The sequence below is a fragment of the Euprymna scolopes genome, chromosome 10 (genome assembly GCF_053919585.1).
Source record: "Euprymna scolopes isolate OS-2025 chromosome 10, ASM5391958v1, whole genome shotgun sequence".
NCBI lineage: Eukaryota > Metazoa > Mollusca > Cephalopoda > Sepiida > Sepiolidae > Euprymna > Euprymna scolopes.
Genome location: NC_136491.1, coordinates 8190795 through 8207104, shown reverse-complemented (window position 1 = coordinate 8207104; position 16310 = coordinate 8190795). Strand labels below are relative to the sequence as shown.

At 31.2% G+C, this 16310-nt stretch overlaps 1 protein-coding gene across 1 annotated transcript in view; it reads right to left on the bottom strand.

The window, feature by feature from the left end:
* The window catches only part of LOC145285798 (cell division cycle protein 27 homolog), a 154458-nt gene that overhangs the window by 21417 nt on the left and 116731 nt on the right, over nt 1–16310 (bottom strand). Inside the window, exons 15-17 of the mRNA XM_080134175.1 lie at nt 14518–14645; nt 6341–6458; nt 5957–6085 (exon numbers count right to left, since the gene is read on the bottom strand). Coding sequence (XP_079990301.1) covers nt 5957–6085; nt 6341–6458; nt 14518–14645 — 375 coding nt within the window. The remainder of the gene's footprint in view (nt 1–5956; nt 6086–6340; nt 6459–14517; nt 14646–16310) is intronic.

Here is a 16310-nt window from a genome sequence, read left to right as displayed (position 1 = left end):
AATGTTAGATATGGCTGCACTTCCAGCTTTGTTTAGTTCTTTGGAGCCATTTGTGTAGATGTGTGTCAAGTTTTGATATTGTTCTAATATATTATTGAAGTTATTTGTATAAGTTAGGGGATGTGTGTTGGATTTAGAAGATTTTGTTACATTCTTGAGGTTTAAATTTACCGATGGCTGTTTAATTAGCCAAGGTGGAGATTTTGGTTTGAGGGAAACCTGGATTTCTGTGGTATCTATTTGGGCTTCTTAAAGAAGGTCTTTTATACGTAGGCTGTATGGTTTAATAATATTTTCTCTCCCATTGAAGAAGTTTGTGTGTTGTGGGTGGAAAACAATTGTTTGCAGGGTTTGATGGACACGAGTTTTAAGCAGTACTGAAGGGCTAGTTTTTTCCGTCTAAGTGTCAGTGGAAGTTCGTTAGACTCGGTGTATAGGCTTTCCACTGGTGAAGTGGTGAAGGCTCCGACAGCCAATCTTAAGTCTTGGTGGTGTATTGTGTTTAGTTCTTTTCTATATGATTCTCTGGTTGTCCCATATATGAAGCATCCATAATCCAGCTTGGATCTTATTAAGGAACGGTATAGTTTAAGTAGTGTGGTTTTGTCAGCGCCCCAGTCAGTGTGGGATAGGACTTTGATCAGTTTAATGGCCTTGTGACATTTTGTTTTTCGATTTTTTATGTGAGGTATGAAAGTCAGTTTCCTGTTGTATATTAAGCCCAGGTACTTGTGTTGTTCTACGACAGCGATGTTATTGTTATCCAGTTTTAGGATGGGATCATGATGAGTTCTTTGGAGTTTACAGAAATGGACACAATTTGTTTTTTCTTTTGAGAATTTAAAACCATTTTCTGTGGCCCATTCGTTTATTTTATTTCGACAAAGTTGCAGTTTTCGTTCAGCTGTGGTTATGTATTTTGATCGGTAGCAGATGAGCAAGTCGTCCACGTATAGGACGCAGTTAGCACCAGGGGTTATGTTTTCAATGATTTTATTTACTTTTATGTTGAAAAGGGTGATGGATAAGATGCTACCCTGAGGTACCCCCATTTCTTGTTCTTTTTGGGCTGAGAGTGTGTTGCCTAATCTTACTTTGAAGTGTCTATTATTTAAGAGATTGCAAATGAATTCTGGCATTCTGCCCCTAAATCCAAGTTCATATAGGTCCTTTTTAATGCCATATTTCCAAGTAGTGTCATATGCTTTTCTAGGTCGAAAAAGATTGTTATTAGGTGTTCTTTTCTGGCAAAAGCTTCTCTGATGAATGTTTCTAATCTGATTAGGTGGTCGATGGGGCTTCTATTTTTCCTGACGCCTGATTGATATTCTGTTATCAGGTTTTTGCTTTCAAGATACCATGTTAGTCTTTTATTGACCATCCTTTCGAAGGTCTTGTATACGCAGCTGGTGAGGGCAATGAGTCGGTAATTTGTTGAATCTGAATGGTCTCTTTTTGGTTTAGGTATTGGAATTACTATGGCTTCTTTCCAGTTTTTGGGGATGTTATTGTTCATCCATATGTCGTATGTTTGTAGAAGGTAGTTGAGAGATGGTTCTGGTAAGTTTTTTAGAAATTGATAGTGGACTTCGTCAGGGCCTACTGCTGTATCATGAGATTTTTGGATAGCCTCTTTTAGTTCTGTTCTGTTGAATGGTTGGTTGTAATGTTCTTTGTTTTTGATTTGAAGTTAATTCTGTTCTTTTCTTTGTTCTGTTTTAGGGTTTGGAATTTCTTTGATTGGTTTTTTGATGAGGAGTTTATGGAGAATTGTTCAGCTAGTTTGTTTGCAATATTTTCTTTGTTAGTAATTTTTATGTTATTGCAAGTAAGGTGTTTGATTGGGTCTTTATTGTTTTTCCCAGATATTTTTCTTACCATCTCCCATACTTTTTTTGATTTTGGTGTTCGCATTTATTTTTGATACAAAGTTTTTCCAGGTCTTCCTTTTTGCTTCTTTGATGATTTTTCTTGCTTTTGTTCTGCTGTTTTTAAATTGATCTAAGTTTTCCTTAGTTGGATTCTTTTTAAATTTTCTTAGTTTGGCACGTCATATTCTCACTGCTTCCTGGTATTCTTTGTTATACCATGGTTTGTTGACTTTTGTAGGGGGAGAACTTTTTGGTACGTTTTCTTTTGCAATGGAAAGGAGTGTATTGTTGAAATATATTATGTGATCCTCAGTCTAGGTGTTTGCTTCTGGTATCAGTCTAGATTTGCAGGAGTTTTGGAATTTTTTCCAGTTTGCCTTTTTTAAATTCCAACGGGAGGGTTTGTCGTCTGGTTCTGGGTTTTTGTTTTCTAGTATAATTGGGTAGTGGTCGCTTCCGCATGTATCATCATGTGTTTTCCAGTTGTAGTCCGTAAATAGAGTTGGGTTGCAAATTGCTAAATCAATAGCTGAGAGAGTGCCTGTTGCTGGGTGTAGATATGTATTTTCTTTGGTGTTGAGTAGGCATAATTGATTTTGGTTAAGTAGCGTTTCGATTATTTTACCACGTTTGTCATTTCTTATACTACCCCATAGTTCGTTGTGGCCGTTTAGGTTCCCCATTAGTATGAATGGTTTTGGTAGTTGTTGGAGTAGGGCATTTAGTTCAGCTCCTTTTATTCTTTCACTTGGTGGGATGTATAGTGAACACAATGTTATTGTTTTATGGAATGTTGCGGTTATTGCATGTTTGTTTTTAGGTTTATTTCACTGTGTGGGATGTTTTTGTTTATAAGTAGTGATGATCCTCCTGTAGCTATGTTTGAATTCTTGTTTATGTAGTTATATGAGCAGTAGTGTTTTATATTAATTGTATTAACTTTTAGGTGGGTTTCTTGTAGAGCAATTATAGCAGGGCAGTAAGTTTTTATAAGGAGTAATATTTCTTCAAAGTTGGGTTTTGTTCCTCTTATGTTCCATTGAAGTATTTTATGAGCCATGGTTTTCTGGTTTTGAACTGTTGGTGTTTATGTCTACGTCCATAGTTTCGATGTTTGCTTGGGTGTTTCGGGTTTCAGATTGCGAATGGGGTCGCGGCGGGTGGTGGGGTCCTGATCTAGAGGTTGAGTGGGATCTGTTTATTTTGCTTTTATTGGTAGCGGTCTTGTGGGGTTCTTTTGGGGTCTGTTCATTTTTTATTTTTTCTGTTGTAGGGGTTGTTTTTATGGATGCTGTTTTCAGTTTAATAGGTTTTTGTGGTAGAGTTTTAGTTTGAGGACTTTTTTTTATTTTGATTATATTCTTTCAAAAATCTTTACTTTCTGTGATGGTTTGTTTCATGGTTTTTTAGTTCTCTCATTTCGTTGAGTAATTTCATGAATAATTCAGTTTGGGGGTTTGAGGGATTTGTTTTTGTTGTATTATCATTTGGTTCGAGGTTAGGCTGTGTATTTCTTTTTGTTATCTCAGAGTATTTTGTATTTTCTGCTAGTTTACGGGCTTCTTGGAAACTTATGTTTTTGGTGTCTTTTATTCTGAGAATTTCTTTTTCTTTTTTCCATTTTTCGCATTCCTTTCAGTTTGCGCTATGATTTTGATGGCAATTGACGCATTTTGGTGCATTTTGACAATCAGTATGTGTTTCTTTGTCTCCGCATCTCATGCAAGTTGGTCGTGTACATCGATCTTTATGGTGCCCATATCGATGACAATTGTGACACCTGAATGGGCTTGGTATGTATCCTATTTTTATGTTGTTAGGTATTTAAGGAGTATCAAATGTTTATATGTAATATGAAGTGTTGCAGCTGATACCTATGATTTTGCCGGATTTTGTTTTTATCTGAATTCTTTTGATATCAATGACGTTTTGATTTTTAAGATTATTTTTTGTTTCTTCTAAGGGGCACAGGACTAGTTCGGGGCACCTGATTACACCTTTGCTAGTGTCCAATGTTCTGTGGGGGTAGGTTTTTATTTTTCGAGCATCGAAAAGTTTCCATTTGTAAATTTCAGTTGCTTGTTTCTGGTTTGTTATTTCGATTAACAGTGTGCCATTTTTTTGTTTTTTTCCAGTTTTTGGTTTGATTCCTCTTGATAGTATTCTTTCTATTTTGAAAGGAGACATTTTTGTTATTTGTTCTCCTTCAATTGTTTCTATTACAAAAAATCTCGGGAAGATTTGTTTGTTTATTTCAGTTTCTGAGTCTGAGCTAGTCAGATCAGAAACTTCTGAATGACTTCTTTTTTGAGGTATTATAGTGGGCCATTTTTGTAGTTCGTAATTTTTCTTCTCTCGAGCTCCCCACCCACCCCGGAGCCTTATATGGGAGGTGTTGGGGGGGAGGGGAACCCATTCACCCCAACAGCAACAGGGATACACGGGAGGTATACTCGTCTCATTGGTGGACCTAAGCACCTGTAGTTCATCCATTTTTACTTAAATATTTTTTCAAAAGCCTCCTTTTAGTAAGAATATTTGTTTTTCAGCCGTGATAAGTCCATTTGTCCAGTGAGTTGATTGACCCATGAGCCACCGCTTTCTAAATCTGTTTATTGTAAAAAGGTGGGGAGTGCGAGTGGATTTTTTTTTTGTGTAAGTCAGGTTTAGATTTTGACGTGACCAGCCGATTGATTGAATCGGGCCCGTCCAACCGCTCGTCTAGCCCAATATGAGGCCAAAGTGGAGTGTTGCAACTGATACCTTTGTTTTCCCTAGGTATCAGTTACTCAGCCACCAGGATCCCTTTCCTAGGCATTACAGGTCGCCACCCATGGCCAACAGGTGGCCCCATTGAGAGGTTTTTACTCTCTGCAGGGGACCAGTCGGTGTATTATGCCCCACCGACGGGGTTGGGTAGTAGGGATAGAAAAAGAAAGGAGAGTGGAAGGGGCGAGCTGTTGCTTGTTTTAAATTTTGCAGAACATAATTAAGTTTTACAAAGGAGAATAGAAAACAAAAACAGAAAATCGATGTAGCTGCATTTCGTCTCAGGAAGCCAATAGAAAGCCTGATCTGGTAGCACCAGGACAATAAAGGAAAAATGTGACTTTACTCTGTGTGTAATCAACATTCAAGCTTTTGAGGAAAATAGTAGCATACAAACATACATATGTAACTCTTCAAAACTTCTGGCCTTGATGGAGGAGAGACTAAAACTAGCTGTTATACTTTCAAATGAGTTGAAATAACAGCAAGGGGAGACTTGATTCCAAATATTTCTCATGCCTTATATCTCCCCTCTTCTGGAAACAGGGTATGATTATGAATATCTCCAGTATCAATCTTTATAAACTGTAAAATTTACTTGATGTATGAAAACCAAAGAAGGGAGATATAACATATGAGAAATATTTGGAATCAAATCTCCCTTGCTGTTATTTCAGATCATTTGAAACTATAGCAGCAAGTTTTAGTCTCCACTCAATCAAGGCCAGAGGTTTTGGGGAAATACCAGATATTTTGTAATTCATATGCAAAACTAGCAAAACAAATGATCCCCATAATGTGCCACCTTAAGGAAAAATGTCACAGCCCACCACATAATTCAGGTCATTACTTTTCCAACGAACCTTCACTTGTTAAATTCTGATCAATACTCACTGAGATTTGGAACTTATATTGCCAAAAAAAGTTGTGTGTGTATATATATTATAAATTGAAATGCTTATATCTTTGGTTCTATAAGACAAAACTACATGAAAATTTGCAAGCTTTTTGAAGATTATAATACTATTTTATGGTTAAAATTTTATAACAATTGGTAAAAAAGTTCCTATATTTTCAAATTAATAAAATATGCCCAAATTTGCCTACGTTTGTATATACAGTGTCCTGCAAGCCAACTTCAGTTTTGTTGCTCCAGTTGTCTCCCCTGTGGCCTTGTCAGGCCACTTAAAACACACACACATAATAAATTTCTTAGTTCTATCACTTCTATTCTAATGCAGGAAATACAACATAATTTGTCTTATTTAAGTTGGCAATTAAACAAAAGAAAAAATACAGAATATGGATATACTTACTCTATGTTTATCATTAGCAAATAAAATGGAAGCTCGATGGAATTTACAAAGAGGATTATTTGGGTCGATAGAAATGGCCTTGTCTAAGGTTTGGAGGGCCATTTCAGATTTTTTGAGGGCATGCTGTACCTGCAAAATAAAATTTGATGCAATCAAAAAAAAATTTTAGGATTTGATGTTTACACAAAAAATATTGCAAAAATATTAAATTCTTGTAACTTTTTACCTGTGAAAATAAACTTTAATGCAATTAAAAATATTAAAGTAAATTTCTAAATAAAGTTTCAGTATTAATTAGTCTTTATATTACAGTTTCAGGTGAGCAAATTACACCCACCCTATCATATCCCACATGAAAGTGCTGCAATCAAGTTGAATACTTACAACGCCAACGTGACAAAGCAAAGCTGGACTTTGGGGATTGATCATTAATGCTTTACTGAAATGCAATTCAGCGAGATTGAATTTTTCTTGTTTATAATAGATCATTCCAACACCATACCTACAAAGAGAAAAAACATCTTGCGTCACAAAGGTATTTTATTAAAAGATACACAACAAAACATAAAAGAAAACAATATTGCTAAGTTAACTTATTCTTTTGTTTTATACAAAATTTTATGATACAAAAGTTTTGTTTTTTTTATTAAGTTTTATTCAATCAAGGAAAGAAATATTGATTTTTATATTTCAAGTGGGAATTTCTTTTTTTCATGATCAAATATGGTTTCATAGTCTGACGGGGTTTCCCTTTGTAAATGACAAACTACTTATAAAGGATATGACTTGTGTCGACACTCTTAAACCCTTGTCACCGACAGAACTGGCAACAAACCTTGGACATGCAGCTGCCACAGCAGAGAACCACACGCAATCAAATATGCCAGCTTTCGACAGATTTACACTTCAAATGATTGCTATGAAGACGAATGAAGCGATAAGCCAAGTCATGTGCAATTTCATCAACAATTTGGGACTGTTTACGATGCAAAACTCCGGGGACCAACATGAATTGACTTGGTTTTATGAGTGCCTCTCAAATGTCACTATTCATGAAAGCACTAAGCCTTTTCTCAATCTGCCAAGCCACCAGGATATCCAATGAAACTTTCTGATACTTGCATGTTGAGTCATTTCTCCTTGTAAACACCCCGGATATCTTAGCATTAAGTGAAACTAACCTTCACTCCTCCATTCCCTCTAACCACTTTAACATGCCTGGTTATCTCCCACTCTACCGTAAGGACTCGGACAGACATATGCATGGACTTGGAGTCTATATTCGAAACACCCTCCCCCTAACTAGAGAAATAAAACTAGAATCAGAGGGCCAGGCCTTTATGTGCTTCAGACTAAATAAGCAACACAATATTAGCTACTTGTATTTTCTCTACTGCTCTCCCTCAAACCAGGACTGCACCTAATAAACAAAGTCTCTGATAGCATAGATATAGCACTCTCCCTCGATACTAGCACACAAATACATGTATTTGGTGACTTCAATGTCGACCACAGTAACTGGCAGGATTCTCAAATCACAGACGTAGCTGGTAGCGCAACTCATAGCTTCTCTATATCTCATTCCCTATCTCAGTTGGTTACATTTCTGACACGTTTCCCAGACCAGCAAGATCAACATGCCTCACTTCTAGATCTCTTTCTGACAACGGTTCCCAATGACTGTACAACAAATGCCCACAGCCCACTCGGGAATGCTGATCATGCTGTGATAATGGTAGAAATCAGCCTAAATTCTTGCCCTAAAACTGAAGACCCACTACTCAAAACAACGAGGTATTACAAAAAGGCTGATTGGGAAGCCATCAGGGAGCTCATCAGAGATGCCCCATGGCAAAATATCTTTACTCTTCCAGCGGAACAGTGTGCAAATGAGACAACTGAATGGTTCAAAACGGCTATTGAAGCACATGTTCCCGCACGGAAATACTATAGCAAGCCCCACTCTCCCCAATGGTTTACTTCTGCTTGTGCAGCTGCCATTTGTCAAAGGCAGCATGCGTTCCGCAGATTCAACCGACATAAGTCCAGCTCAAATAAACAGAAGTTTATAGAAGCTAGAAATAATTGTAAGAGAGTGATAAACACAGCTAAGACAGATTACTCTGAAACCACCAGAAAGCGCATCGAAGCACAGAAATTAACACCCGGGATTTTTGGAAAATCTACAACAGCGTAGTTAATAATGGACAGTCAATTATTCCCCCATTAACAAACAATCATGAGGTTGCTTGCACGGCAACTGACAAGGCTAATCTGCTTGCCAGTCGGTTTGCTTCAAACTCCACACTGAACTCGGTACACCACTCACTCCCTGATTTTCCTCTGCGAACAGACGCCACACTTGACGACTTGAAAATCACCCCTTCTCAGGTACATGCTATTATAAAAAACCTAGACACCTCAAAAGCGTGTGGACCAGATCTCATCCCGGCTGTGCTATTAAAAAAATGCTCTGCCGAGGTTGCTCCAGTTCTGTCCAAACTTTACAATAAATGCCTTAACGAATCTTGTTTTCCCGACTGCTGGAAAACCGCCACTGTGGTACCAGTCTTCAAGAATTCTGGTGAAAGAACTGACCCACTAAATTATCGCCCCATTAACCTCCTCCCGCTTTTCGCCAAAATATTTGAGTCCTTAGTTAATCAAGCCCTAGTCCAGCACCTAACAGCTGCTAAACTCCTGACTGACAAACAATATGGATTCAGGCAAGCCCGTTCAACAGCAGATATCTTAACTGTAGTTTCTGAACGTATATACCGTTCATTGGATAAAACAGGGGAGGGTAGAGTGGTGGCCCTTCATATATCTAAGGCTTTTGACAGGGTATGGCACGATGGTCTTCTAAGGAAAATTAGATCATATGGAATCACTGGAAGAATTCATAATGTAATTAAATCCTTCTTAAGTAATAGAAAAATCAAAGTTGTCCTCGACGGACATACATCCAAACAATATGACATAAATGCGGGAGTACCTCAGGGGTCTATCCTTGGACCTCTATTATTCCTGATATTCATAAACGACCTCCCTGATAATATTGTTTCGGAGATGTGTATATTTGCCGATGACACCACTCTCTATAACAGATATGAGGGGAAAACAAATGAACACATATCCAAGGAAATGGCAGAAACACTAGAGGATGACCTCCAATTAGTAGTGGAATGGGGACAAAAATGGTTGGTCACATTCAATGCTGCTAAGACTAAGCTTGTTTCCTTCAATAACTACAAGAAACCTTCTCTACCACCAATAGCAATGGCCAAGAACACATTGCCTGAAAGTACTTCCTTTAAACTCCTCGGCCTAACGTTTACAGGGAATATGAACTGGAATAGATACATTGAGAGCATTGCCAAGGCTGCTGCAAGGAAGGTTGGCTCCCTCTACCGTGCTAGAAAACTACTTACGCCTGCCAGTATCCTATACTTCTATAAGGCAACTATTCGCCCATGTATGGAGTACTGTTGTCACATCTGGGCTGGTGCATCTGCTGCTTGTCTCTCGCTCCTGGACAGGGTTCAAAAGAGAGTCACCAACCTGATAGGTCCTGAACTGTCATCTAGGCTTCAACCTCTGTCCCATCGACGAGATGTTGCATCCCTCTGCCTGTTCTACAAATACTTTAATGGTGAATGCTCTGACGAACTGCAAACACTTGTACCTCCTCGACGTAACTACCCCCGACAAACCCGACAAGCTACTAAGTCTCATCCCTTTACAGTAGAGATCCCTAGGTGCAAGAAAGCCTTTTACTCCAATAGTTTCTTCCCCAGAACTGCGGGTCTTTGGAACTCCCTTCCGGGATTCTGCTTTCCCAACTGCACTGATATGCAGAAGTTCAAGTGTAATGTTAACAAACATCTTTCTACTCTTCTCCCTTCATAATGACCTCGCTAATTAATTCCCTAATAGTAGCCCCCTGCTTCAAAGTGGCACTGTGCCTTGTTTGGGGTGAGAATTGAATAAAAAAAAAAATTTTTTTTTAAATGTTGGTTTCATGAAGAGGCATTTTATTGTCATTTGCTATCCGATTTTTATCTTCATTTTTATTTTTCATTATTTAATTTTTGTTGTTATATTGCTGAAATGCTATTGCGGTCTGACATTTTCCCATTTTGATCAGTAGTTTTTGACTTTGTTTTAGTGTTGATAATTTTAACATTATTCAAAAGTTTACTTTGTTAAAAAAAAACAAATATAACATTGATCCAGTAAGTTATGAATTGTCTAGTATAAAAGTTTATGGATATAAGTTTGTTTAAAGGCAGTAGTAGCAGCTATAACTTGAGATTTTGAAACATTCTGGACACACACTTTAAAATGATACTTATATGTTGGTTTCGGGAAGGATAATTTTTATCAATTATTTGCCTCCCCATTTTTTCTCAATTTTTTTTTAGTCAACTATCATTACATTTGTTTTTTTTAATCAACTATTATTATATTTTTGTTTTTTTTAATCAACTATTATTACATTTGTTTTTGTTTTTTTTAGTCAACTATTATTACATTTTTGTTTTTTTTAGTCAACTATTATTATATTTTTGTTTTTTTTAGTCAACTATTATTATATTTTTGTTTTTTTTAGTCAACTATTATTACATTTTTGTTTTTTTTAGTCAACTATTATTACATTTTTGTTTTTTTTAATCAACTATTATTACATTTGTTTTTGTTTTTTTTAGTCAACTATTATTACATTTTTGTTTTTTTTAGTCAACTATTATTACATTTTTGTTTTTTTTAGTCAACTATTATTACATTTTTGTTTTTTTTAGTCAACTATTATTACATTTTTTTTTTTTTTTAATCAACTATTATTACATTTTTGTTTTTTTTTAATCAACTATTATTACATTTTTGTTTTTTTAATCAACTATTATTACATTTTTGTTTTTTTAATCAACTATTATTACATTTTTGTTTTTTTAATCAACTATTATTACATTTTTGTTTTTTTTTAATCAACTATTATTACATTTTTGTTTTTTTTTTAATCAACTATTATTACATTTTTGTTTTTCTTTTAATCAACTATTATTACATTTTTGTTTTTTTTTTAATCAACTATTATTACATTTTTGTTTTTTTTTAATCAACTATTATTACATTTTTGTTTTTTTTAGTCAACTATTATTACATTTTTGTTTTTTTTAGTCAACTATTATTACATTTTTGTTTTTTTTTAATCAACTATTATTACATTTTTGTTTTTTTTTAATCAACTATTATTACATTTTTGTTTTTCTTTTAATCAACTATTATTACATTTGTTTTTTTTTAATCAACTATTATTACATTTTTGTTTTTTTTAATCAACTATTACATTTGTTTTTGTTTTTTTAGTCAACTATTATTACATTTTTGTTTTTTTTAATCAACTATTACATTTGTTTTTGTTTTTTTAGTCAACTATTATTACATTTTTGTTTTTTTTAGTCAACTATTATTACATTTTTGTTTTTTTTAGTCAACTATTATTACATTTTTGTTTTTTTTAATCAACTATTATTACATTTGTTTTTTTTTAATCAACTATTATAACATTTTTGTTTTTTTTTAATCAACTATTATTACATTTGTTTTTGTTTTTTTTAGTCAACTATTATTACATTTTTGTTTTTTTTTAATCAACTATTATTACATTTTTGTTTTTTTAGTCAACTATTATTACATTTGTTTTTTTTAATCAACTATTATTACATTTGTTTTTTTTAGTCGACTATTATTACATTTTTGTTTTTTTTAATCAACTATTATTACATTTTGTTTTTTTTAATCAACTATTATTACATTTTGTTTTTTTTAATCAACTATTATTACATTTTGTTTTTTTAATAAACTATTATTACATTGTTTTTTTTAATCAACTATTATTACATTTTGTTTTTTTAATAAACTATTATTAAATTTTGTTTTTTTAATAAACTATTATTACATTTTTGTTTTTTTTTAATCAACTATTATTACATTTTTGTTTTTTTTTAATCAACTATTATTACATTTTGTTTTTTTTAATCAACTATTATTACATTTTTGTTTTTTTTAATCAACTATTATTACATTTTTGTTTTTTTTTAATCAACTATTATTACATTTTTGTTTTTTTTTAATCAACTATTATTACATTTTTGTTTTTTTTTAATCAACTATTATTACATTTTTGTTTTTTTTTAATCAACTATTATTACATTTTTGTTTTTTTCAATCAACTATTATTACATTTTTGTTTTTTTTAATCAACTATTATTACATTTTTGTTTTTTTTAGGCAACTATTATTACTTTTGTTTTTGTTTTTTTTAGTCAACTATTATTACATTTGTGTTTTTTTTAATCAACTATTATTACATTTTTGTTTTTTTTAGTCAACTATTATTACATTTTTGTTTTTTTTAATCAACTATTATTACATTTTTGTTTTTTTTAATCAACTATTATTACATTTGTTTTTGTTTTTTTTAGTCAACTATTATTACATTTTTGTTTTTTTTAGTCAACTATTATTACATTTTTGTTTTTTTTAATCAACTATTATTACATTTTTGTTTTTTTTAATCAACTATTATTACATTTTTGTTTTTTTTAATCAACTATTATTACATTTTTGTTTTTTTTTAATCAACTATTATTACATTTTTGTTGTTTTTTTAATCAACTATTATTACATTTTTGTTTTTCTTTTAATCAACTATTATTACATGTTTTTTTTTTAATCAACTATTATAACATTTTTGTTTTTTTTAATCAACTATTACATTTGTTTTTGTTTTTTTAGTCAACTATTATTACATTTGTTTTTGTTTTTTTTTAATCAACTATTATTACATTTGTTTTTGTTTTTTTTAGTCAACTATTATTACATTTTTGTTTTTTTAGTCAACTATTATTACATTTGTTTTTTTAGTCAACTATTATTACATTTGTTTTTTTTAGTCAACTATTATTACATTTTTGTTTTTTTTAATCAACTATTATTACATTTTTGTTTTTTTTAATCAACTATTATTACATTTTTGTTTTTTTTTAATCAACTATTATTACATTTTTGTTTTTTTTTAATCAACTATTATTACATTTTTGTTTTTTTTTAATCAACTATTATTACATTTTTTTTTTTTTTAATCAACTATTATTACTTTTGTTTTTGTTTTTTTTAGTCAACTATTATTACATTTTTGTTTTTTTTAGTCAACTATTATTACATTTTTGTTTTTTTAGTCAACTATTATTACATTTTTGTTTTTTTTAATCAACTATTATTACATTTTTGTTTTTTTTAGGCAACTATTATTACATTTTTGTTTTTTTTAGTCAACTATTATTACATTTTTGTTTTTTTTAGTCAACTATTATTACATTTTTGTTTTTTTTAGTCAACTATTATTACATTTTTGTTTTTTTTAGTCAACTATTATTACATTTTGTTTTTTTAATCAACTATTATTACATTGTTTTTTTAATCAACTATTATTACATTTTTGTTTTTTTTAATCAACTATTATTACATTTTTTTTTTTTTTTTAGTCAACTATTATTACATTTTTTTTAATCAACTATTACATTTTTTTTAGTTAATTATTACATTTTTTTAATTATTACATTTTTTTAGTCAATTATTACATTTTTTTAGTCAATTATTACATTTTTTTAGTCAATTATTACATTTTTTTAGTCAATTATTACATTTTTTTAGTCAATTATTACATTTTTTTTAGTCAATTATTACATTTTTTTTAGTCAATTATTACATTTTTTTTAGTCAATTATTACATTTTTTTAGTCAATTATTACATTTTTTAGTCAATTATTACATTTTTTTAGTCAATTATTACATTTTTTAGTCAATTATTACATTTTTTTAGTCAATTATTACATTTTTTTAGTCAATTATTACATTTTTTTACATTCCTAAAATGCTATTGATGTTCGACATTTTCTCATTTTTGATTAATAGTTGTCTTTGTTATTTACTTTTCAACATATGTAATTTTAACAGTAATCAAAAGTTTTATTTGTTAAAGACATTTTTTTCCATTCCCAAGAATAGGGTTTTAACAAGTTAAAAATTTACTTTCACCATGTTTGTGCAAAAAATTTTTTTTAATCCAAGGCATTTTTATTGAGAAAAGTGCAAACAAATAAATGGATGAACAGTTTGGGAGCAACCAGGATTATCTCGTTCTTGCAAAAATTTACTTTCATTATTACTCGTGTTTGTACAAAATTTCCAAACCATTCAAGGCATGGTTATTGAGAAAAGTGTGAACGAACGAATAGGAGTAAAATATTAAGTCCAATCCTTTTCTAAGTGCGTTTTATTATATAACAGTTTCAAATTGAAAGTAATTCCTATAACATTTAATGAATGCAAATAAAATATTCTCTGAATCAAGTATAAAGATTTAAGCAAAAAAAAAAAAAAAATCCCAAGTGAGACAAAAAAGTTATGGAGATCCAAAAACGGCGGAGAATATGTCACATGATTGATGTAAACAAAAATATTAAATACAGGTTTAGAAATAATGCAATATTTACCATGCATTGTAATGTCTTGGATCCACTCTGATTGAATTACGGAAACTGGATAACCCTTTCTCAAATTCCTCGGTAAAGACAAATTCATGGCCCAATAAAGTATAGGCATAGGCAAAATTGGGGTCAACCTAAAGAAAAGAAATTTTAATAACGTTTAAACATTTGGTGACGATGAATTCATATTTGGCAGCTAAGGGTAGGTTGTCATAACAATAGGAAACATGTTAATGTATAGGAGTTTTGTCATAGCATTTCTCAGCAGAGTGCGTAGAAGAAAACAATAAAACCCAATCGGAATCATTGTTTATACAATCACATGAAATTAGATTAAACAATTTATATAACTTTACAAATGAAAAACAATAATTCAAATGGTTTTTGTTATATTGTGAATTTCAATATAAGGAAAATAATGCAAGGTGGAATAATTATACAAACATACATTGGGGAAATGCAATCAAATAGTACAAAACAAGACAGAGTCTAATATTACATATAATATTGTTACAAAATCAAGACAACAAAATATAAAGTAATAACATCATATGGTGTATTTTATGTTCTTTTATATTTTGTTGTTTTGACTTTGTAAAAACATTATATGAATGCTGGGAATATGAAAACCGATAATCATGAAGCCTAATTGAATCAATTAAAATTGACTTTGATTTTATTGGTATATGAACATTACTGAATTTTAATATATATAAAAATTTTGGTAAAAAAATTATATATATATATATATATATATATATATATATATAATCTCCAAGTCTGTAGGTAAGTATGAAAAGGATTCCACTTACAAAGCGCATGTGGTGCTCCTTTCTTCCATCTGTGTGTTAAACTCTTCCTTTTTTCTATCTTTTTTTCTGCCATCATCTCTCATGACTAGTTAATGATTGTTAGTATTAGAGGGGTGCTAGAATTTTCCATTTTACATCATCTCCCAAGTTAAATTCTTCCATAAAATTTTGCTAACATAAACATTCATTCCTTTTACTGCTCAAAATTTGAAATGGTGTATTTTTAGTTTTTGGAGAATCTGCAATTTTTGAAGCTGATGCAAACTCCATCAGTACTTCATTGTTAATCTGGAAAGTCTCTTCTAACACTTCTATTCATAATTCCATATTGTTTTCGATTGTTTCCATGTATCGGGGATCTCAATTGATTTACGACTTTTATGGAAAAATGTATTTCCTTATATTACACAGACCATTTTCCCAATTCTTTTTGAGACTATACTTCCAGAAAACACTTTCCTGTCCAACAGTTCCTTCAGAAAAAAAAAAAAAAAACTATCGCATTACTAATATTTTATACTTTGCATCATCTTTAGTAAAAAAAATTTATTATGTGTTAATATCCTATCGAATACTGAACATATCTTTCTTTCAATCATTAATTTTATCCGGTGATAAATTTGCATTAGAATTTTGATTTGATGTTATCCTATAAATCGTTAGGATTTTTTTAATACTTTTTCTTACGTTTTATATTGTCATTCTTTTTCAATGCTCTTTTGAAGATGTCAGCAAATTTTTTCGAGCAATCCTTTAGACCTAGGGTTGTACTTTAGTGTCGTAACATATTCAGTTACCAACAACTCACAGTAGTTCTTAAATTCATGTCCTATAAACATTGTACTATTGTCGTTTAGAATTGTAGTTAGTACTCCAAAACGACTAAATACTTTGTCTAACGCCTTTATATGTCATTTGATGATAAAATATTCAAGGCTAAAATCTGTTACCAACTTCCTTTCTCTATTTTTCTTTCCATCATTTCTC